Source organism: Scyliorhinus canicula, chromosome 7 (genome assembly GCF_902713615.1).
Source record: "Scyliorhinus canicula chromosome 7, sScyCan1.1, whole genome shotgun sequence".
NCBI lineage: Eukaryota > Metazoa > Chordata > Chondrichthyes > Carcharhiniformes > Scyliorhinidae > Scyliorhinus > Scyliorhinus canicula.
In genome coordinates, this window is record NC_052152.1 from 118,831,761 (window position 1) to 118,857,769 (window position 26,009).

Below are 26,009 nucleotides of genomic sequence, written 5' to 3' on the forward strand. Positions count from 1 at the left end.
GGGGCCTTTAAGAGGAAACTAGATAAGTACAGGTGAGAGAAAAGAATAGTTTTTTCAAATAGGGTTAGATAAAGAGGGCTGGGAAGAGACTCATTTGGAACATAACTTTTCCTAATCTACAATGCTGGCAGAGGAAACTCTGTGCCTGGACCACCCATTTGGAAATATGCTCCTCCGGTGTTAGGTTGCTTCAAGAATAGTGTTTGAACTCTAATAAGACATAAGAGCAGAAGTTGACCATTAGGCCCACCGAGTCTGCTCTGCCATTCAATTAGATCATGGCTGATTTGATATTATAATCCTCAACTCCACTTTCCTGCTTTATCCCCATAAATTGATTCCCTTACTGATAAAAATCTACCTCACCCTTGAACATACTTAACATCCCAGTCTCTGCAGCCCTTTGCTGGAAAGAATTCCATAGAATCACTGACCCTTTGGCTCAGAACTGGCCAACTGAACTCCAGGAGTTCCACATTGGCCTGGCAATGCTGATATTGTTCTGTTTTTCTTTCTTGCAGTGTTTCATCCATCTCACCATACACTCAGTGGATGTCTAAAATCTCAGACACAGATGTCTTGATAGCACCCATGGGAGCTGGAAGAGTGGTGACGGTGGATCTGGGAGGGTTTGTGCGGATTTGGGAAACTGGATTTGATCATTTACAGCGTTCCCTGCTGGAATGGAGAAACATGATTGGACAAGAGGATGGACGACCGCTGCAGGTTGGGAACCATTTACAATAAACTTTAAGGATGACAATTGGGAAATAAACTTATTGTTGAAAGAAAGAACGCTTTTTAAATAGCTATGACCTCTTCTATGACCTTAGGAAGTTCTAAAACGCTATTCAGCAATTATATACCTTTGCAGTGTAGACACTGATGGTGTATATGAAATGCGCAGTCAGTTAGGCACATCAAGATCCAACAAACAGCAGTGAAAATGAAAATGAAAATCGCTTTATTGTCACGAGTAGGCTTCAATGAAGTTACTGTGAAAAGCCCCTAGTTGCCACATTCCGACGCCTGTCCGGGGAGGCTGGTACGGGAATCGAACCGTGCTGCTGGCCTGCTTGGTCTGCTTTAAAAGCCAGCGATTTAGCCCAGTGAGCTAAACCAGCCCCCAGTGCAATAGTGACTCACTCACTTTCTAAACTATAGAAACTTACAGCATAGAAGGAGACTGTTCTCACTATCGTACCTGTACTAGCTCTTTGAAAGGGCAGTCGTTCTTCATCCCACATTACCGCTTTTTGTTTTTAACCCTGTAAGTGCCTCATCATCAAGTATCTATCCAACTGCCTTTTAACATTCCTGATGAAACCAGCTTCCATCACCTGTCTAGAGTCAGTGTTCCCGATCGTGTCAACTGACCAAGTCTTTGAAAAAATTTCTCCTTATTTCCCTCACGATTTTTGGCCAATGATTTGAAATCAAAATCTGAATTTTAAATCCCTGACCAGCTCACCAAAGAGAGTTTTCTCTCTTTACTGTACCAAAATCTCTCATCATCTTGAAAATCTCTATTAGGTCATCTCTGAATCTCCCACGGTGAAGATTCCAAACTTTTCCAGCATCTCCTCATAGCTCCTCATCCTGGGTAAGTTCCTCATCCTGGGTAACGGCCTGGTAAATCTCTCTGTACACTTTCCACCGACTGCCCTTACATCTTTTGTGAATTGTGGTCCCGGGAAATGTCCACGATACCTGGGCCTAACCAGTGATTTCTGAAGCTCCGGTGTCACCTCTCTTTATAAACCGAGTAACCAATGACTCCAGCCAGCTTATCAAATTGCTGTGCCACCTTTTAGAATTTGTGCACATGGTGCAAGGTCTCTCGGCTCATCTAAACTTCTCAAAATCTTACCATTCATAATATACTGTCTTTCCATATTAACCCTGTCATAGTCCATCAATTGACATTTTTCCACACCGACTTCCATTTGTCATGTGCCTGCCTAATTCACAGGAAATCGGGAAGTGATTGATCAGTGAGCATATTTCTCTTTTTTTAATAGAAACTCAAGTATTCATTTCAAATTGGAAGCTGGGAAATGAAGAATCTAAATCGGGTTACTGCAGTCGTGAGTGAGTTCATAGGGCTAAAAGCTCAGAGCAGGTCGAGAGGTATTAATTGAAATTAATAGTTCAAATAGGGCACTGGCTAGATTGTTAAAGAGGGAATAGAGACTTGTTTTAAGTGTCATAGATGAGCATCTGTGACCCGTTGCCTGTAATTCCTGAGCCACACTGTCTGTGTGGAGTTTGCACATTCTCCCCGTGTCTGCATGGGTCTCACCCCCACAAACCAAAGATGTGCCACGATAAATTGCCCCTTAATTGTAAAAAAAATGAATTAGGTACTTTGAATTTATTTTTTTTAAAGTAATTACTGAGCCATACAAACCTTCGGGATCTTTTACGTGTCTGGGTGGCCACATGTGTAGGAAGTGTCTCTCTCTCTCTCTCTGCATAGCGTACAGACACTCTGTCACCCTGATACATGATGTGGAGATGCATTGGACTGGGATGGGCACAGTAAAAGGTTTTACAACACCAAGTTAAAATCCAGCAGGTATGTTTGGAATCACTAGCTTCAGGAGCGCACGGGGAGAACGTGCAGACTCCTCACAGACAGTGACCAAGCCGGGTATCGAACCTGTGACCCTGAAGCTGTGAAACAACTGTGCTAACCACTTTGCTACCGTGCTGCCCGTGTTGTAAGACTTCTTATTGTACCCTGATACTTTGCACAGAATATGGCAGGGGAGCTGGGAAATTCGACAAAGTGGGGTGCTTTCTATTCTGAATTTCTTTTTTTAGATTTATTTTATGACAAACATGTATCAAAACAGGTTACAGCGAATAAACACCCGGGAAACATATTTCCCAAAATCAACTATACAGTCTGTACAGATTTTTCCCTTTTTTCATCCCCCCAGCCTGCAACGAACAGCCCCTTAAATATGGTCACAAACATCCCCATCTTTCCTCAAACCCCTCTGAAGAGCCCCTTAACTCATACTTTATCTTCTCTAACCGCAGGAAGTCATACAGATAACCCCACCAGGCCACTACCCCCGGTGGCAATGTCGACCACCACTCCAATAAAATCTGTCGCCGTGCAATCAGAGAGGCGAAGGCCAAGACATCGGCCTTCCTCCTCTTCATGAGCTCCAGCTTCTCTGAAACCCCAAATATCGCCACCAAAGGGTCCGGGTCCCCTCCCTCCTCCACTATCTTGGCTAAGACCACGAACACCCCCGCCCAGAATCTTCCCAATTTTTCGCGACCCCAAAACATGTGCGCGTGATTCGCTGGCCCCAGCCCACACCGCACACACTCATCTGCTACCGCCTGAAAGGACCCACTCATTCTTGCCCGAGTCATATGCACCCTGTGCACCACCTTAAACTGTATCAGGCTCATCCTTGCACAAAAGGAGATCCCGTTTACCCTACTTAGTGCCTCACATCACACTCACCAATTGATATCCCCTCCCAACTCCGCTTCCCATTTCTCCTTGATCTTCACCACCCGCTCGCCTCCCTGGCCCCTCAACCACTTGTAGACCCCAATTCCATTCAGAATTTCTGTTGAGGAATATTCTATTCAATGACTGGCCAGTCGTACTCAGCACTGGAATTGTAAAAGCAGCCCTGTGAATGTAGCTGCTTCTCAGCAGTTTTGTCTGCCAGTTTTGCTTGTACCTATCCAAAATTGGGCCAATACTTTTAGTATGATTTCATCAGTAAGTTGGCCATTATTGGTACAACGAATGTGTTGGCTCTTTGCCTACAGTAGGCATCAAATCTGATCATGAAGTCCAAATGTGCTGATCTGGCTGGATATTAATCAGGATTGGGAACCTTGGTGATTTTCCACTCTCCGGTTCAATACTGCTTAGACTAACGGTCCGTGCCCAAGTAAAATCTGGAAACCTGTCACAGACTGGGTACCTGTTCCTAGTCTGTTTGCTTGGGCTAGTCATTAGTGTTAAATTCACTGAGAATTTGTAGGAGCTGTGATATCTTGGATTGAATTGGGGTTTGGGAGACAAGGGGCTGGATTCTCCGATTTTGAGGCTGTGTCCCATGCCGGCATGGGAACAGTGACGTTTTAAGACAGAAACAAATGGGGTAAAATGGCCACAGATCCCCCGTTTGGCTGGAGGCTAGCATCAAGGCAGCATAGAGCACCCGGCTCTAGCTGCCGATAAGGCCCGGAGAATTGCCGGGTCCATGACCGCGCATGCGCACAGCGGCCTGTGGCTGCCTCGCCGTGCGATATGGCGCCAGCCACTCGCAGACCAGGCCTGCAAAATAGTGCCCACCTTTAGCTGGCTCACGTGCCCCGGATCACCCCCGAATAGTGCCCCCAGTCTCTGGCAAAGTCCCTCTGACAGTGGATTGGACCTCCCCTGACTGTGACAGCGCTGGACTGCATCCACAGCCGCCACCGAGTTGATACGGCGTGACGTACTCTCCCAAGAAGGCTGCTTTGCAGGGGGCGGAGCATTGCGAAAGCAGCGCCGCCCCTGATTCGGTCTTGAACGGGGATTCTCCGGCCAATTACTGAACATGATTTCGGCATCGTGGACCAGCGAATCCAGCCCGAGGTCTTCCCGTCGGAACTGAATAGCATGTGATTCGCATTCCCATTGGGAGCACTGTTTGTTCCGAGATCCAGGACATGCAAATATGCCAGAACTTTGCCGTTGTGAATTGGAAGCAATTCCCATCCCTGCTGGCTGTGTAACCGCTGGGGCCAGAATTTGGGCGAAAGAGCCTGACAAGCTGGAGCTGCTTCTGAGCGCTCCACTCACTGCACACTCATTCCAGCCGGGAAGATGACTCCGGGAAGACCAGCCCCCTCAGTTTCGGGAGTCTGAATGGACCCACTGCTCGATACCAATGAGATGAGGAGGGTCACCTTCTTCCCAAGGGTGGGCCGCAATTCAAGCCCGTCCTCCTGAACACCTGGGAGGAGGTGGCAGAGGCAGTCAGTGCTGACAACCACATCAGGAGGAGACAGCTCGTGACCTTGAGGGGAGGGTATCACTGGTGAGGCCTGTGCTCTCAGAGGGGCAGTGTGCCAGGGAGGGTTCCAAAGGCCACAGTTCAGCAGTTTGACTGTGGCTACAACACATCTCAGCATTTTCCTCCAATAAGAACACTCCTTTTCAATCTGAGCCAATAACACAATCAATTCTTCCAGATAATTTACATCTTTGAACGAACACATGTATAACTTTAACAATATCTCTTCCAACATTTATCCAATTAGTGTACCTGTCGACAAATGATTTACTAGATTCAGGGAATAATTTGCAAACACTACAGTAAACTGCCTTGAAGATTTACGAAGTAATCAACCAATTTCCCTTTTCTGTCATTCATTTCTCTTCACCCTCAGAAAATGGGAGTTGTGAAGACTTCTAACCTGTTTTTGGCCTGCAGCCTCAAATTCTTTTCTCAAATTTTCCATGTTATCCAAGCTTTCTGGGTTATTTGGTACAAAATATTCTATGATACCCAGTGGAACAGATTTTGGCCATAGGGCAATGTCTTCCAGGTAGATTTCTTCCCTTCAGCTGCAGAACAATGAGTTTGAGCAGTATCTTGTAGTTCCACTCCCATTTCGGAGTCTACATCTTGTTCAGGCGGTCAAAGTCATCAGTCAAGTCACAAAAACTTCTGGTGGATGTTGTTGTTGAAGATGAATGTGCAGTTTGGGTATTGTTCAATACTCCAAACTTCCAAAATAAGGTGGAAAACTATCTTTTGCCTCGCTTCGTCCTCTTGCCTCGCCTTCAACATTCTCTGTTTTTGACAACCAGATTCAGTGTCTTTTCATATTGACTGATATGTCTTGATTTTTAACAAATGTGAATTTTCAGAAAGAGCAGGCTTCTTCGCCCTTCTCAGTCCTGGCCTGGGGATTAGGTCTCCCTTGCGGCTGTTAACCTCAGTGACCTAAGCTCGCAGGTGTGCTATTGGTGTCTCACTGGCTGCTGCTGCTTCTGGCCAACTGGCCTGGTCTCTGTTCTCACCCTCACCGGTCCGGTTACTGCCCAGCCCACTCACTCTAAGACCAGTCTTCTGGCTCGTCAAGTTGCCCGCTGGCCACTGTTCCTGAAACCACAGAGATGATGCTTGACTGGCCTTCGCACCTGCTGACTACCCAACTCTCGCTCGGGTTGCGGGGCCTCAAGCCTGGCGACCATAGGTGTCCTCCTGGCTGGCTGCCTGGCTGCAGCTGGGTACTGGCTTTCCCAGTCTCTGTTCTTTCTTTGGTTTTTTGCCTGCCTGTTCTCCTCAGACCTGGCCTGGTGGTTGGAGGTTGACCTGGATGCGGCTCCCCTAGACGGCCGTTGGCTAATACCTCCTCCGCACCTCACCTCGCTAAAGTCTCCCAAGGTTTGCACCCCAATGTAAAGTCGTTTCCCGCACTTTTGTCTCAGGCTGTTGAGCCAAATGTCAGAAATCTTTCAGCTGCTTCACTCAATGAGCTTCACACCCGACAATCAGGAAATCCGTCTGAAGTGTTCTAAGCCGCCACCACCTCTTAACGCCTGGCGAAAATGTTTCCCGCACTGCAGTCCACCAATCTGAGCTTGATGTTCCTTGGTATTAGCTACTGATGGGCTCAAGAATGAACCTATCGACACATTCACAGCTACCAGGCTCTGAATGGTGCTCCCACACCACTGTAAGCCCACCTGGGATGCTGCATTGCCAGGGGAATGAAGTTACTGTGAAAAGCCCCTAGTCGCCACATCCCAGCGCCTGTCGGGTACACGGAGGGAGAATTCAGAATGTCCAAATTCCCTAGCAGCACGTCTTTAGGAACTTATGGGAGGAAACCGGAGCACCCGGATGAAACCTACGCAGACACAGGGAGAATGTGTAGACTCCGCAGACAGTGACCCAAGCCGCGAATCGGACCTGGGACCCTGGCGCTGTGAAGCAACAGCGCTAACCACTGTGCTACTGTGCTGCCGGTAAGAGGTTAAACCGAGGTCTTGTCTGCCTTCTGAGGTGGGTATGAAAGATCCCATGGCACAATTTTAGATCAGTGCAGGGGTGTTCCGCCTGGTATCCTAGCCAATATTTATCCCTTACCAAATATTGCTAAAGTAGATTTCTGGTCATTGACACGTTGTTGTTTATGGGATCTTGCTATGCCCAATTTGGCTGCTGGTTTCACTACATTACAACAGTGACCACACTTCGGAAATGCTTCACCAGCTGTAATATGTTTTGGGATAACCTAAAGTCATGAAAGTTGTCATATAAATACAAGTATTTTGTATAAGGTAATAGACAGGAAAAAACTCAAAATAACCACTAGTTTTTGTAATGTGGAAGCTGAAAGTCACCAGCAGATGGCGGAAGACTCCACTATCTGCTGAAGTACAGAATTACTCATTTTCCATTGGAATTGGAGCTCATTGTCATTCCCCCTCTGCAGCAACCTGGCTTTGCTTCTGTTTGGGTTGGAATTCAGTAAACTGCTAACTTAGTTAGAAATGACTCAAGTTGAATTGCAGTTATCTTCAGAAACTTGGAACAATAACAGAGACATGTCCAATTAGAGGGAGTTCACTTACAAATATAGAATGGCAAGTCATGGAGGGATCCGATATCCACATGGAAATGTTCACTTACTCTCTGTGCCAGTGGTCAGCATTTCCAGTGAAATGTGCTTGATTGTGAAATAAGAAGCAGCAGTGTGCTGGGTGCCATCTTTTGAGGGCCTATCAGTTCTTGCAGCTGAAGATAAAAGATCCCAGGACACTATTTTGCAGAAGAGCAGAATGAGCTCTCCCTCATGTCCCGGTCAATATTTAACTAATTAGCCACAGTCCTCGAGGAACTTTAAGCATCTCTATCTTGTTCGAGAGAGAGAGAGAGAAGGGGTTAAATAACTTGAGGAACACCACTCCAGATCAAACATGGGGAAAGGTAAAGGGGGCAGCCCTACCGCAACCTGTATGGGGATTGAACCTGCACTATTATGTACCCAGTACACTTTAGCCATCTCGCCAACTTGACTAACCGACCAACAACCAATATTTATTCTTCAACCCGCACCATAATAACAGGAAGTCTGGTCAGTAATACATTACTATGTGTGGTACCTGCTGTGCGCAATTAGCTTCCACGTTTTCGGATTACCACACTTAAATACTTCAGTGGATGCTAAGAGCTTTGGGACATCCGAAGTTCACATAACGCGCAATCTAATTTGTGATCATTTATTTTCCATGGGACGTAGGTCCCAGCCCACTCGAGGCTGCCTGAATGAAGCTTCCGATCCTTCTGTGTTTATTAGTAAAATTGTGAAAATGACCTTCCTTTTGCAAGCAGAGAGAAATAAGAATTAATATAAGTTGGTAGATCTCCCATGGTGCCGCTCATAGTGTATCAGCTGATATTATGGTACAGAATACAGTGGAGTTACAGCACACCTTGATGGCTACAGTCTGTAATTACAGATGCAATGTCTATTATAATTACATCAATATAATTCAATGTTAAGTGAGTTTTATAGAAAGGAACAGTGCAAATTATTAAGTTGTTTTTAATGGAATAAAGCAATACCCTTGTATTACGATCACGGCTGAGACAGTGACATTTTTATTAAAAGTGGACCAACTTTGAAATCTCACATATTTACCAAAACAATGAAGCCAAAAGATTCCATGGTTCATAAGTGAATAATTTTTACTATACAATCCTCCATTTTGTTAACCAGGTTTTTCATGTGTTGCTTTGTCAAATGCTTTCTTAAAACCCATAAAGCAACATCCACTGCGTTCCCCTTCATCAAATTCTCTGTTGCCTAATCAAAATATTCAGTTCGCTGAGTGTCAAGAAAACCTGTTAGGAAAACCCAAGAAATTGTAATATTTTTCTATTGGTTATATTTGTGTTATATTTTTAAAGTGTTGGGGTTTGTGAGTGGTAAAAGCAAGGAACAGAGTGGCTGTGTGAATCTAAACAATGGGTTTGACATGATAATGAGCAGAGCCATACTTCAAATGGATGTTTACATCACGTAAGGATAGTTTCAGCACAGGCATAGATTTCAATGGGTTGTTGTGATTCAAAGAAGAAGACATGCAAGGGGTGAAAGAAAGCTGCCAGAGGTAAAGTATTGATAGAGTGAGTTTACTTTTCTTTTAAATTCTAAAAGTTAAAGTAAAGAGATTAACTTAATCAGTTCTGGGAGAGAGCCGTTCTAAAGACACTGGGTGAGACAATGGAGAGATCAAAGGGAAAGAACATATTTAAGGAGATAGTGAAACCTATGAGGGGAGCTTCTTTTAGATCTCAGCAGAAAGCAGGAATTGCTGGTTAACTCTTCGCAAGAAGTGTGAACGAAGCCAAATCTGAAAAGCCAATTGCTGTTAACCTCCGAGGGCATCTTGAGAGAGAATTCAAGGCACTGCGTGGTGAAAGTTACTGGACTTTTTTAGATCTTAAAATCTATAAGGTGTTTCTGAGCACATGGAGAGGTTAGCTCTAAAGGTAGTTAAATAAAGATTGTTTGGAACTATTTTCAAGTTTTGATAGTGTGTGAAGCCATGACCTTACTTAAGTGTCACTCTATTTTATTTTATTGTGTTTTCCCATTTCTTAAGAATATTTACTTTACCATAAAATCATTACAAGTAGTTGGGGGACATAATTTCTGGATTTCAAAACCTCTCCTCATACTATACAAATTGCGAACACAAACTGAGGGCAGTTGTTTCAAGATTCCCTCCTGGGATTTGAACAGCTCAGCATTTACCATCAGCCGACTGTGCCCTTTACAGTCAGTCAAGCACAACCTGACTTTTACAAATCCATGTTTGCTCTCCTTAGTTAACTCGAGCCTGACCAGCCTGTTGATATTCCGGCTGTCCTTACAGGGGTTTTTGAATAAGGGTGTCACATTTGCCACTCTCCAATCCGTTCTTAAACTGGCCAGAATTGACCAGCTGCACAAGTTGCCTGTAGTTATCACATGCCTTTCAGAGTGTTCTGCAAGGGTTCGTACTGGCACCTCAGCTTTTCTTCATATTCAGCAATTACTTGGTGAGATGTACATCCAAGTTTGCCGTTGACAGTGCATTGGTAGGCACAGTAAGTACTAAAGATGGGAAGTAAAAGGTACAAAAAGAACATGGTCAGAGTCTTATTGTGGGGAAAATTATGGGAGATGGAGTTCAATGTAGGGCAGTGTGAGGTCATCCACTTTGGGTCTGAGTAAGACAAATTGGAATAGTTTCTGAATGGTGAAAGACCGGGAGCTGCAGAGAAGCCAAGTGATTTGTTAATGCCTTCTACACCAATCTCAAATTGAAATTAAAAGCCCAATGGAATGTTGGCCTTTATCTCAAAGAGATTAGAATATAAAGGAGAACACAGCTTTGATCACGTTCCACCTGGAATACTGCATCAGATTCACCAGAATAATAGCAGGCCGAAGGATGAATTTTAGTTCAGATTGCATTTATTCCAAAGAGTTTCGAAGGTTGAAGAGAGATCTCATCAAGGGGATTAACATGATATTCAAAAGGTTAGAACTGTTCCCTCTAGTGGGGGTAATCCAGAATAAGGAGGCATAATCTTAAAATTAGGTTATTTTAAAATTTGGGAGTGACACCCGGAAGCAATTTTCCATACAAAGAGTAGTGGAAATTTGGAAAGCTTGGATATTGGCTTAATTAAAATTGTCAAGATTGGGAATGGTAGATTTATGTTGGGTAAGAGTGTCAAGGATTTCAAGGAATAGGAAGCAAGTTCAAGCAAATGGAATTAGGATCAGCCATGATATAATTGAATGGAAGAACAAGGTCAGTGATAGGGAGGGCCTTCTCCTGGACTAGATTCCATATTAATACAGAGAGCTTCCATATGATTAGTATGGAACTGATTACACACATAACTGAGACCCCCACACTCTGTCAGGTCATGAGCACTCCTGGGCAGCAGTCATTTTCATTCTAGGATTGTTACCCATGCTGGGCTTCATTTATTTAAAGGTAGCTTCCCACAGAGACAGCTCTTTTTGAAGGCTCTCCTCCATCAGCCTCTCCTGTGACATTTGTCGAGCACTGAGAGGAAATTCAACATAGATACCAGGGTCAGAAAAGAACCGACATCTCGAAGCAGTGCTCCTAATGTAAGCGACAAATCAGGAATGTCTGATAAAACATCCCCACCAAGGCTTCTGAGGATTGCTGTGAAACTTTGCTATTGCATAGACCCAATCAGTGAAGTGGTATTGATAATTATTTTTATTAGTGTCACAAGTAGGCTTACATTAACACTGCAATGAAGTTACTGTGAAAATCCCTTAGTCGGCACATTCCGGCCCCTGTTTGGGTACACTGAGGGAGAATTCAGAATGTCCAATTCAACCTACCAAGCACGTCTTTCGGAACTTGTGGGAGGAAACCCACGCAGACAGGAGGAGAATGTGCAGACTCCGCACAGGCAGTGACCCAAGCTGGGACCTCAAACCCGGGTTCCTAGTGCTATGAAGCAACAGTGCTAATCACTGTGCTACCATGCCAATTCTGAGGATGCAGTCATTGAAACATCTTTGCAATCTGCTGTAGTCTTTCAGACTTTCATAAAGGAGGCAATCAGGCAGTCAAGTGCCTTAAATTTCAATCCCCTATCAGGGCAAAAATACAACAAGTAGTGTCTTAACTGCATGAAAGTCTGTCCAGAGCTTTGCGGTTGCGTTGTGACCAACTCAATACCACTGGTGAATCTTGTAACAGTTGATCTGGAATCACAGATGAAGAGGTAGTTTGAGAATCTAAACATGAACGTTCCTCTTCCCCTGCCACAGCACAGTCAACTGGCAAACCTGGAATTACATCCTGGTGAATGCCCACAGCAGTATTACCTTCTGCCATATTACCTGTAATGGCTGCCAACTCTGAAACTTTCCCTGACTCTGAATCATTACGTAAATGAATATGGTCTTGGTGTCTGTGAACAACTCTTTCTTGTTGTAGTGTCACGACCCAAGATACTCGACCACTTTGGTTTAAAATTGTCCCTCGTATCCACCATTGGTTACTACAAAAGTTCCAAATGTAAATTTGATCATCCGGTTTGAACTGACTCTCTTTGGCGTGGCAGTCATGTCCCTCTTTTTTCTCCTCTCATCTCCTGCTCACTTTTGCTCTGAGATCTGGATGAAGGAAATCCAGATGAGATTTTGTACCATCATTTTCAAGGACAGGAATGATTGGAACTGCCCAGCGAGAAAACTGAATAGGCTCAATGATTCAAAGCCTTTGCAGGGATTCCAACTCTTCCTCCTCCATTTTCCTTCTGATGGCAGAGGGCACTGTCCTAGGCTTGAAAAAGTGAGGAGTAGCCTTCACAGTAGTACCAGTTCCTCCTTGAACACACCCGGATACTCCTTGACAACATCCTTGGTCACCCTTGTCTGCTTGATCTCGCCCCACTTCAATAGAATTTTGCTGAACCATTCCCGCCCGAGCAAATGTGGCCCCTTTGACCACAGGAATACGTACCCTTGGACTTCCAACACCCCGAGCAAAGGAATGGACTCTCCGATGTACACCTGAAGATTAATTGCCAGTGTATGGGCTGGCACTCGGTGAGATTCCCACGTCGACTTGTAGGTCTCTTCCCAAATTATGGATGCGGAGCCTTGTGTGTCCACCTCCATATTGACCTTCTTACCATCAACCACCACTGTAGTAAAAATAGGTTCTGCCTCATTCACATTACAAATGTTGCAAGTGTCCTCCTCTGCCTGCTCTAAGCTTTCCACATGGTGCGAGCTGCTTGAGGCTCCCTCGAATTTAAACATTTTTGATCAACCTTTTCCTTACCCTTCACACCCCTGCATTTATTTGCTAAATGTCCAGAAACTTGCACTGATTAACATAATGTCGCCCTCCACACCTAAAACACTCCATCCACTGCTTTCACTTTTCTGCTTGCAGCTTCTTTCTGTACTTGGTGCATCCTGGGAACCACTATTACCCTGCTGAATATGTCTCGCATTGTTGGCAGCCATTTCCATGCTCTGAGAAATTTCCAGATCCTTCTTCAAAGTCAGTGTGAATTCACCCAACAATCGATGCTGAAAGCTGTCCTTGTTAATGCTGCAGACCAGCCTATTTCCAAGCAACTGCTCAAAACTTCTCAAAATCCCAGTGTTCCAAAAGCTGGTGCAATTAGCTACCAATTTGCTACCAATTGACCTGCTTTTTGAAAATGGCTATGAATTTGAACCTTTGAACAATCACTGAGGGCTTCGGGTTATGGTGATTCTGGACCAGAGCAATTAAAACTGCAAATGAAATCTGCCCTGAGCTCCATGGCGATAGCAGATTCCTCATCAACTTATAAGTCTTCTCCTTGCCGCCAAAAGATAGAACATAGAACAGTACAGCACAGAACAGGCCCTTCGGCCCTCGATGTTGTGCCGAGCAATGATCACCCTACTCAAACCCACGTATCCACCCTATACCCGTAACCCAACAACCCCCCCTTTAACCTTACTTTTTAGGACACTACGGGCAATTTAGCATGGCCAATCCACCTGACCCGCACATCTTTGGACTGTGGGAGGAAACCGGAGCACCCGGAGGAAACCCACGCACACACAGGGAGGACGTGCAGACTCCGCACAGACAGTGACCCAGCCGGGAATCGAACCTGGGACCCTGGAGCTGTGAAGCATTTATGCTAACCACCATGCTACCGTGCTGCCCCATGCTACCGTGCTGCCCCTGCTACTGTGCTGCCCCCTTAAGATGTGTAACTTAAGACCACAAACCAGGTAGTTGAATGCACTGTTTAAATGAATGAACTTCTTTAGAGAAATAAATTATGCAATTTAATAAATATGGAACAGGAGCTCTAGTAAAGCAGGTCTTCCTTACAGGTCACTTCATGCAGTCTGAAAAAGCCCTCCCACATGCTCCTTGACTGTGAGATTGCAAGTTAGATGGTAAATACCACACTGAGACTTTCAGTTCAGCAAGGCAATATTACTTGTTTCACAAGCCCGAGGCCCATGTCAAATGACTCTCACTTCTGCACCATCTTTGACAAAGGATGTGTATTTATTGTCTGGATTCCAGCAACTTAAAGGTCTCAGTCATTACGAATTGGAAGGAAGGTCGCGGGCCTTGTCTTAGCAGACGATCCATCTCCTACTCGCTAGCCAGGTTGGTAAATGCAGATGGCCTTTGTATAGTTCTCTTTGAAGTTGTGATGTGCAGTTCACAGGGGGTCATCATTGGCTCCTCAGAGATAACGAGGTATGAATTTTTCTAAAACTGCCAAATAACATTTTTTGATCTTGGGGTCACAGGTAGATAGCTTCCGTTATTTTAAAGATCTTTGTTCAGTTTTAAAATTTTTGAAAATGCAATGAGCATATCTAAGTATATTTTAGAAAAATAATTCCTCACAATGTAAACACTTAATTCTACAATATTAACATGAGCCTTTAACTATCATTATGAAATTCCACGCTATTAATATGATCCTCTACTCTATTAACATGACCCTCTGTACTATCAATCTTGCCCTTGACGTGATTAGCCTTACCCTCTACATTATGAAACTGATTTTTTAAAAAGTTATTCCTTTCTCAGAGGTAATAAGCCAGTGTGCAGAATGGACAGGGCAAGCCCTTGATCCATTTCCTTGCTTGCTCCAAAAAACAATTCAAATTCAATTTTTTATTAATTTCATGGTCCCCACAAAAGAGACACACTCGATCCAAGCTGTCAAGAACAGGCATTGCACCTGATCTCATGCCTAATCCTAATCTTAGCCAAAGATTACCAAGAAGCTACTATCATAGCGTAATGCTATCAGCATGACCCACTATCATGATTGTCCACTCCACTATCATGGTTGCCCATTCTTTGATTTGCACCATCAGAAAGAAACTCTGTCCCACAGTCTTTCAATCCATACTTTCAGCGAACAAGGATGTCACTGATTGCGTGTGGTGTGCAATTGGATTGTGAGCACGTGAATTCACTTCAGAATGATCCATGTTTGTTATGCAGTGAAGCACTAAGAGAAAATAACTATATAATAAATAAAAATTGGTGACTCTTACTCATTAGTTGTTATCAAATGGAGTATTTGAAGCTAATGAAATTAACTTCTGCCAAGTTTGCAGAGCTTTTGACAGTCTCCAGGACAGAATTACAACAAACCCATGTCCAGCCATCATCCAACACACTCACATTTGTGCTTTTATTTTACCCTTAGGCTCATCCTGTAGGCAAAATAAAATAGTGGGAAGTAAAGCCATTCCTGCACTCGCTCCACGTTACCAAATATCAAGCTTGCTGAGCTTCTGGGCTCCAAGCTCACATTTATCTGGCATCTCACCACATTCCCAAACACATTATGGCAAAAGGAAATCTTAACGGTGTTGTCACTGTTATTTTGTTGGTAAACTCATGAGTTAAATTATACGCAGCAAGATCCCATCAAGAGCAAGTAAGATCAGTGAGCAACTAATCTTTTTTGGTCATACAAATCTTAGCCAGGATATTGGGAAAATTCTCCACTGTTATTTGGGTGCTTTCCTTTGGATTTTCACATCCTCCAGAACAGGCAGTTTGGGCTTCATTTAATACCACAACTGAAAGGTAGTTGCAGTACTGTGGGGGAAAAAAAATGAGTTGGACAGATAGTGAGGGGAAAATTGGTGTCAGTATGTACCTGTCCACACCACCTCCCCCTGCCCCACCTTCGCCAACCCATAAACCACCATTTTCCTTCCTGACGTTTGGACTGAAAAAGCGCCTGGTCATGCAAAGAGATAGATAGTTACAGGCATTCTCCATATTGATCTTCTGTAAGACGAGTATTTGAAAAGGGGCTTAGCCATGGGTCAGATTGTAGACAGTTCTTATTTTTCTGAAATGTGCTGCATCCAGCTGCAATACTTGTCTTTCCCCTGTTTCTTCAATTTAAAAAAACCATACAAACGCAGTCCTGAGCGGTTGCTGCCCGTAGCTGTTCTCTGGTCTACCAGAGCAGCTGCACAAAATAATCTTGCAAGCATACAATGGTCCCTGGAGCTCCTTTTCTGGCCAGGATTCAGGCCACACATCAAGACAACATCCTCAGAAATACACAGTCAAGGGTGCGTCCTTTGGAATGTCACCAGTTAGACCCAAAGACTCTTCAAAATAGCGGCTAAGGGAATGGTGGTGCCCTCACTCCCTGATTTATTCCGAGCATAATAAACTCCCGTTAAGATTGTTTAACAAACAGAATCTGGCGCGGTCTATCACCCTTTCTTTGTGCAAATACAGGATCGCTACATGGTGTCCAGGCCACACCAATCAGTGAAAGTTATTTTAAGAGAATATGGAACTAAAGCATCCTCTGATTTGAAGTTTCAGATCGATTGCCTTTCAACATTGACATAGCAGTTTCAACATAGCTCATGAAGTGAAGCACCTTGGAATGTTTCTGAATCACTTTTACCTTTGCCCTCTTATTCCTCCTCCACCATCACTATAACAGCTTCTGAAGTCATTGTCGCATTTCTGCTTTTCGAACCTTGCTGTTCACAAATAGACTGCCACATGTTTGACACGGATTATATTTAAAAAGTCATTCATTGACTGCAAGGCACTTGGGTGCTAGTTAAATGCAGGCCCTTTTTATTTTACTTATAAGATTGCCATTGTAAATTCCTTAACTTTTGAGCTGAGAAGCCAATAGCCCTCTGACAGACAATGTACCTCAGACAATAAGTCAGGAATTATTGTGAAGTAAAACTAAAGAAAACCCACCGGTTTCACGAGATTAAAATATTTATAATATTAAGAATGAAAGCCAGGATGCCTCATCGGTTCACTGTAGCACTTCAAACAACTTGTGTCCTTAAAAAAATGTAGTTTTAAAATTAATTTACGGGATGTAGGCATTGCTGGCCAAGCAAGCCTTTAATTACATCCCAAATTGATGTCCAAGGTGAGGACCCACCATCTGTGGGTATTACCAAACTTAAAGAGAAAGCATATCATTGTGCAAAGACAGGTGGAAGACCTGTCTTAACCTCCCAAGAGCCGCTGAGAAACACTGTCATTATGTTGAAGAACTAAACTGCAACAAATTGATTGTTTTTGTGCAATAGGCACATACATACAGAAACAAATTTATAAAAGTATTTTTGATTTCTTGTGTATACATTTATTATAATTAAAAAGATCTGAAATGAAAATAAAATGAAAATCGCTTATTGTCACAAGTAGGCTTCAAATGAAGTTACTGTGAAAAGCCCCTAGTCGCCACATTCCGGCGCCTGTTCGGGGAGGCTGGTACGGGAATTGAACCGTGCTGCTGGCCTGCCTTGGTCTGCTTTAGAAACCAGCGATTTAGCCCTGTGCTAAACCAGCTCTTATTCAAGGAAGTACTTAAGTCTTAACTCTTTGTAATTGTTAATGGAAGGAGTGATGCTGCTTTTGTTCACAAAGTTGTTTACTATTATGAGTGCTGCTGGAGAGCTGGATCCTCATATCAGTCTCTCTCGCTCTCTCTCTCTGGCACATGCACACCCTGCTCACATTCGCCTCCCTCTCACTCACACACACATTCACACACACTCTCATCACTCCCTCGCTCCATGGCCACTTCTTCTCCCGCCCCAAGGACGTTGCCTCCCTCGCTCCGCTGCCTGCTCAGTCCCTCCCTCTCACCCTGGTCTGGATCTTTGAAGACTTACTTTCCAGCTGTTTCCAATTTTTCCAATCAGAAGCTGACTTGTCACTGAGTGCTCATTGGCTCACTAGCAAGCGTATCAGCAGCCAATATAGGGAGAAACCAGCCTCTGATTAGACCAGCTGTTTCATAGCATTTTTCAAATGTTATACATAGAACATAGAACAGTACAGCACAGAACAGGCCCTTCGGCCCTCAATGTTGTGCCGAGCCATGATCACCCTACTCAAACCCACGTATCCACCCTATACCCGTAACCCAACAACCTTAACCTTACTTTTTGTAGGACACTACGGGCAATTTAGCATGGCCAATCTACCTAACCCGCACATCTTTGGACTGTGGGAGGAAACCGGAGCACCCGGAGGAAACCCACGCACACAGGGAGAGGACATGCAGACTCCACGCAGACAGTGACCCAGCCGGGAATCGAACCTGGGACCCTGGAGCTGTGAAGCATTTATGCTAACCACCATGCTACCCTGCTGCCCCCATGCTACCCTGCTGCCTGACCTACTGAAAAATGCCTGGATACATCCAACAGAACCCAGTTTAGGAAACCCTGCTATAGAGGATCCAAGTAACATCCTGGAAGTAGCTATAGATCAGGAATTGGATTGGAGGGAGGAACTCGGGAAAATTAAAATCACCAGAGAGGCGGTATTGAGTAAATTGTTGGAGTTGCGGGCTGGCAATTGCCTGGGTCCTGATGGAGCTTCATCCTCGGGTCTTAAAAGAAATGATTAGTGAGATAGATGATGCATTGGTTTTAATTTTCCAAAACTCCCTAGATTCGAGGGATGTTCCATTTGATTCGAACATGGCAAATGTCATTCCATTATTCAAAAAGGGAGGGTGACAGAAAGTGGGAAACTACAGGCCTGTTAGCCTAACATCTGTCACAGATAAAATGTTCAAAGCTGATATTAAAGTGGTTTTAGCAGAGCATTTGGATCGAGAACATAGAACAGTACAACACAGAACAGGCCCTTCGGCCCTCGATGTCGTGCCGATATGTTCAAGGTAATCAGACACAGGTAATATTGTTTTGTGAAAGAGAAATCGGGCTGGATTCTCCGTTTCAGCGACTAAGTGTTGACGCCAACGCAGCATGTGTGGTCTTCTGCGACCCAAATTTCTGCTTGAAACCCTCACCGATTCCGGGAGCGGTGAGAGGCTAGCACCGGTGCTGCATGAAATTCCCGGCTCCCGCGCCGGAAATGGCCGGGTCCCTGGCCGTGCATGCGCACAGCTGACGACCTGCAGCAGTGGCGCCATACAACATGGCGCCGACTGTGCGCCGACCCAACCCACCATCTGCGACCCCGCAGCACACCCCCTGGCCACCCCCAATCAGTCACCCCAAAATGTTATAGCATTAGAACATACAACATTACAGCGCAGTACAGGCTCTTCGGCCCTCGATGTTGCACCGACCTGTGAAACCACTCTAAAGCCCATCTACGCTATTCCCTTATCATCCATATGTTTATCCAATGGCCATGTAAATGTCCTTGATGTTGGCGAGTCCAATACTGGTGCAGGCAGGTTATTCCACGCCTTTACTACTCTCTGAGTAAAGAACCTACCTCTGACATCTGTCCTATATCTATCTCCCCTCAATTTAAAACTATGTCCCCTCGTGCGAGCCATCACCATCCGAGGAAAAAGGCTCTCACTGTCCACCCTATCTAATCCTCTGATCATCTTGTATGCTTCAATTAAGTTACCTCTTAACCTTCTTCTCTCTAACAAAAACAACCTTACATCCCTCAGCCTTTCATCATAAGATCTTCCCTCCATACCAGGCAACATCCTGGTAAATCTCCTCTGCACCCTTTCCAATGCTTCCACATCCTTCCTATAATGCGGTGACCAGAACTGCGGCCGCACCAGAGTTTTGTACAGCTGCAACATGACCCCATGGCTCCGAAACTCAATCCCTCTACCTATAAAAGCTAACACACCGTACGCCTTCTTAACCATCCTATCAACCTGGATGGCAACTTTCAGGAATCTATGTACATGGACACCAAGATCTCTCTGCTCATCCACACTACCAAGAATCTTACCATTAGCCCTGTACTCTGTCTTCCTGTTACTCCTTCCAAAATGAATCACCTCACACTTTTCTGCATTAAACTCCATTTGCAATCTCTCAGCCCAGCTCTGCAGCTTATCTATGTCCCTCTGTAACCTGCAACATCCTTCCGCACTGTCCACAGCTCCACCGACTTTCGTGTCATCTGCAAATTTACTCACCCATCATTCTACGCTCTCCTCCAGTCATTTATAAAAATGACAAACAGCAGTGGCCCCAAAACAGATCCTTGTGGTACTCCACTAGTAACTGAACTCTAGGCTGAACATTTCTCATCAACCACACCCTCTGTCTTCTTACAGCGAGCCAATTTCTGATCCAAACTGCTAATTCACCCTGAATCCCATGCCTCCGTATTTTCTGCAATAGTCTACCATGGGGAACCTTATCAAACGCTTTACTGAAATCCATGTACACCACATCAACTGCCTTACCCTCGTTCACCTGTTTGGTCACCTTCTCAAAGAACTCAATAAGGTTTGTGAGGCACGACCTACCCTTCACAAAACCATGTTGACTATCCCTAATCAAATTATTCCTTTCTAGATGATTATAAATCCTATCTCTCATAAACCTTTCCAAGACTTTGCCCACAACAGAAGTAAGGCTCACTGGTCTGTAGTTACCGGGGTTGTCTCTACTCCCCTTCTTGAACAAGGGGACAACATTTGCTATCCTCCAGTCTGCTGGCACTATTCCTGTAGACAATGACGACATAAAGATCAAAGCCAAAGGCTCAGCAATCTCCTCCCTAGCTTCCCAGAAAATCCTAGGATAAATCCCATCCGGCCCAGGGGACTTATCTATTTTCACACATTAGAGGAGGATTGAGTTCCCTCAGGACAGATGGGCTAATGGATACCTTACCCATCCCTTGTATTATGAGGACCACGTTAGAGGTGGACAATAAGGCATTGAGCTACCTACCTCTCATTTTAAAGCCTACTGCCCTCACTTGCTGAAAACGTGCCAGGAGGGTGGGGGCGTAAATCCAGCCTAGCATCAGGTACTACCTTTTTGAATTTCAGATCTGCCAGAATTATCCCTCTCATTAAAGCTCAAAATCGAACCACAAGAACACAGAAATTGGGAACAGGAACAAACTGTGCAGCACATTGATTGATAGATATTTATTGTCACATGTACCGAAGTACAGTGAAAAGTATTTTTCTGAGGCCAAGGGAACGTACACAGTACATACATAGTAAGCAACCGACAGAGTACATTGACAAATGGTACATCAACAAATTGTGATTGGTTACAGTGTAGAACAAGTGCAAACAAAGCAAATACATGAGCAAAAGCAACTTAGGGCATCGTGAATAGTGTTCTTACAGGGAACAGATCAGTCCGAGGGACAGTCGTTGAGGAATCTAGTAGCTGTGGGGAAGAAGCTGCTCCTATGCCTGGATGTGCGGGTCTTCAGACTTCTGTATCTTCTGCCTGATGGAAGGGTCTGGAAGAAGACAACGCCAGGGTGTGAGGGGTCTCTGACATTGTTGTTTGCCTTTCTGAGGCAGCGGGAGGTGTAGACAGAATCAATTGCAGGATGGGAAGCTTGTGTGATGTGTTGGGCTGAGTTCACTAGACTCTGCAATTCCTTGCGATCTTGTGCCGAGCAGTTGCCATACCAAGCTGTGATGCAGTTGGATAGGATGCTTTCTTTGTAAACGCTTGTGAGAGTCGATGCTGACATGCCAAATTTCTTTAGCTTCCATAGGAAGTAGAGACGTTGTTGGCTGCTCCTCCATTCAGTGCGATCAGGGCTGATCCGGGGTTTCAACTCCATTTTCCCGCCCACTTTCCATATCCATTGACACTCATGCCTATAGCCATCTGGGATCTAAATTGTGTCATCCCTTTGGCCTCTCCACTTCTTTTCCACTTTTAAGATAGCACTTAAAACCTTTCCCTTTGTATTCACATCTTCAGTTCAGTGTCAATTTTCTTGTCTGTCTAATCCAACTGGGAAGCCTCTTGGAATGGCACAGTGGTTAACACTGCTGCCTCAAGGCACCAGGGACCCAGGTTTAATTACTGCCTTAGGTCACTATCTGTGTGGCGTTTGTACGTTCTCCCTGTGTGCGCGTGGGTTTCCTCCGGGTGCTCCGGTTTCCTCCCACAGTTAGGGGCCTCACGGTAGCATGGTGGTTAGCATCAATGCTTCACAGCTCCAGGGTCCCAGGTTCGATTCCCGGCTGGGTCACTGTCTGTGTGGAGTCTGCACGTCCTCCCCGTGTGCGCGTGGGTTTCCTCCGGGTGCTCCGGTTTCCTCCCACAGTCCAAAGATGTGCGGGTTAGGTGGATTGGCCATGCTAAATTGCCCATAGTGTAAGGTTAATGGGGGGATTGTTGGGTTACGGGTATACAGGTTACGTGGGTTTAAGTGGGGTGATCATTGTTCGGCACAACATCGAGGGCCGAAGGGCCTGTTCTGTGCTGTACTGTTCTATGTTCTATGTTCTATGTGTAGGATAGGCGGATTGGCTGTGCTAAATTACCCCTTAAGTGTCCAGGGATGAGCAGGTGAGGTTACAGGTTATGGGGATAGGATGGGATGGACATGAGTAGAGTGCTCATTTGAAGGGTGGCTACAGACTCAATGGGCTGAATGGCCTCCTTCTGCACTGTAGGGATTCTATGAACTTCTCATGGTGCTATATAACTACAAGTTGTTGTTCTATAGAAATTTGGGAGGCAATGTTATGTTCTTATGTCCCCTACAGCCCCTGTAGTGGGGAGAGAGGAGTCTAAAGCTGCAATAATGGTTCAAGGTTTGGTGCATGATACCACTTTGGTAAAGGAGTTGTGCTGGGAACTGGTGTCCAAATAATTGTCACTTAAAAATACATAGCAGCGCTTATTAATGAGAAGGCAGAGCATTTTGCCATCCAGCACTTCAACATCCCTCCTAACAGCAAACAGCTGATTGGGAGAAAGTACAGCTTTGATGTTGATTTCAAGTGCTGCTGAAACCGAATCTCGTCATTTCAGGATCATTGCTGCTGCAGTTGCTAAAGCACATGGGGAGACGTTCTGCAGCACTTTGTCAAGACTTCATGAACATTGGAGCAACATCTATTCAGGAAATTCTCATGAGAACTCCAGTGTACTATTCCACTTTCCTGGAAACCAGATACAAGTCACCAGAAGAAAGAAAGTGTTTGGCCATTGGGTATCTTGCTGAGGGACCCCTGGATCTGGAGGAAGATATAAAACCACAGGGCTGCAGGATAGGGAGGCAAGAGAATGAGATAGATAAGGTGGAGCCTGGTCCCACATTGATACAAAATCTCCCTCATTCTCAGGACCTCTTTCACCAGGACCTCTGGTTCCACATCTGAGAGCCCCCCCCCCCACCAATCCCTCTGATCCCAACTCATCCTGCAACATGCTACTGTACTACTACTAAATTAGATCATGGCTGATCTAATTTAACCTCAGCCCCACGTCCCTGCCTAACCCCCCGATAACCTTTCACCCCCTTGTTAATCAAAAATCTATTGAGCTCTGCCTTAAAAATATTCAAAGACTCTGCTTCTTTTGAGGAAGAGAGTTCCAAAGACTCTCGACCCTCAGAAAAAAAAATTATCATCATCTCTGTCTTAAATGGGCAACCCCTTATTTTTAAACAGTGAACCCTAGTTCTAGATTCTCTCAGAAGAGGGAACACCATCTTCACATCCACCCTGTCAATACTCCCCAGGATCTTAAAAGGTTTGGATATAGTCTCCTCTTATTCTTCTGAACTCCAGTGGATGCATGTCTAACCTGCCCAGCCATTCTTGTCGAATAAACCTCTGAACAGCTTCTGATGTATTTGCATCCTCCCTTCAATAAAGGGACCAATACTGTACACAATACTCCAAATGTGATCTCATCAATCGTCTGTACAACTGAAGCTTAACCTCACTATTTTTTCAATCAATTCCTCCCCACAATAAACAGTAATATTCTATTGCTTTCCTCATTACTTGCAGTACCTGTGTGATGCTCTTGTGACTCATGCACCATAGACACCCTAATCTCCCTGAATTTCAGACTTCCGTAATCTCTACTCTTTTCTGTCACCCATTAAAACCATTAAAATCTTTGACCAAGCTTTCAATCACCTGCCCTAATATCCTCTTTTGTGGCTTGCGGGGCATCTCGGGATGTATGTGCTTCATTAAAGGTGCTATATAAATGCAAATTCTGTCAGCATTTTGGGGCATAGTTCTGTATACAGACTGGATGCGCTTGATGCTGTTCGTTGGCTTCCCTCCAGATTTTCCATTTGTGCAGGTGTTTATTTGTATTCCAAAGAAGTGGCTCTGTTTCTAAAAGATGGAGAAAGCTAGATACAAAAGGAAGACAATAACTAATGAAAGGTTCTCATCATATTGGTACCTGAAACCATTCATTTCAGTGTTATTTCAAAGGCAATGTCTTTTATTCTCATCTCGAAAGTAGGTTTCAATCTATTTGAACATTTGACGGCACATTTTCCAATTACACAGCTTCACCTGCTGTTCACACATGTTGGGAAACCGTGTACACAGCCTGTAAACTCAGGATCACTGGGTTGAAGATAAAAGGGCTCGTGTCTCAGCTGAGTTCAAGGTAGAGTACGACCTTTAATCTGAGGCAAAAACAGTGGTTAGGAAAACCATTTCCTTTTCATGTCGCCCATTTCACTCCTTTGAGTGCTACGGGGAATGTAAGCACAGCTTACCTCATTCAATTCGCAGTGTGATAAGAAAATAATTATTGTTTTTCTTACCAGACTATATGCTATTTGAAATTGTGAAAAATACTTTTCAATCTTTTTTCTATATCAGAAAGACCACTTTGTGAGAAGATTGACCAAGATAATTCAGTTACACTGTAAAATGTAACATTCCTGTTAATTCTGCACAGCCTTACACTCTCCCACCTTTTGGGTTGTAGTTGGATTCATTTAACTGAAAGCACTTAATTTAATTTATTTTCCTGGGGACAGGATTTTCTAAACATTATTGATCTGGTATTTTGAAAAATTAGGCTGTTGCTGTTAGAACCAATAGACTGCAGGTGATTGAACAGAGAAGTTTAAAAGTATGAATTAATGGGACATTGTAAATAGAGAAAGAAGGCTAGATTCTCCGTTCATTCACAACAGTGGGATTCTCCGGTCCCATTTCAGTGAATAGGCGGCTGGGGACACTGTGGAGCACCCTTGAGGTGGACAGTGTTGTGGATAGCACATATAGAGAGGTGGTTGTACCACAGGCTAAGACTCCACAGGCAAGAAGGGAATGCGTGACCGTCAGGCAGAGCAAGAGAGCTAGGCAGGTAGTTCAGGAATCTCCTGTGGCCATTCTCCTGCAAAACCGATATACCGCTTTGGATACTGGGGGAAGACCCCTTCGGGGAAAGCAGCAACAGCCAAACCCACGGTTGCACCACGGTTGGCGCTGCTGCACTGAGGAGGAGTAAATAGTGTGGGATTGCAGTAGTTAGAGGGAATTCATTGCAAGGAGAATAGGCGAGCATTTCTGTGGCCACAAACAAGACTCCAGAATGGTATTGTTGTTAAAGAGGAAATTAACACAATAGTGAGAAGAATATTAGCTCTAACAATGTGGAATCTGTATAGGTCGATCTGAGAAACACCAAGAGGCAAAAAACGTTTGGGGGTCACAAAGAGACCCCAAACAGTGGTGCTAATGTTGGGATGGCATTAAACATGAAACTAGAGAATCATGTAAATATGGGTGATTTAATCTGCATATAGATTGGGCAAACCAAATTAGTAAAAATACCATAAGAGGAGGAATTCCTGGAGTCTATATGGGATGATTTTCTGGACCAATACGTTGAGGAACTAACTAGAGAACAGGCCATCCTAGACTGGGTACTGTGTGATGTGAAAGGAATAATTGGCAATCTTGGGAATGAGCAACGGTATCATGATAGAATTTCTGTGTGCCTCAAAAATAAAACCGGAAAGGTGGCATCTTTACTCGGAGACTACTGAGAATATTACCGCCATGGAAAATAGGTGAATAGTATAGATTCCTTTCAGGGAAAGCCAGACAAGTATGTCAGGAAGGAATAGATAGAAAATATGCTGAGAGGGTGAGATGAAGTAGGATGGGATGAGGCTTGCGCAGAGTATAAACACT

The 26,009-nt window shown here is 44.4% G+C and overlaps 1 protein-coding gene across 1 annotated transcript in view; it reads left to right on the forward strand.

The window, feature by feature from the left end:
- Positions 1–26,009, forward strand: part of vwa8 (von Willebrand factor A domain containing 8) — a 489,820-nt gene that overhangs the window by 388,251 nt on the left and 75,560 nt on the right. Inside the window, exon 37 of the mRNA XM_038802772.1 lies at positions 522–726. Coding sequence (XP_038658700.1) covers positions 522–726 — 205 coding nt within the window. The remainder of the gene's footprint in view (positions 1–521; positions 727–26,009) is intronic.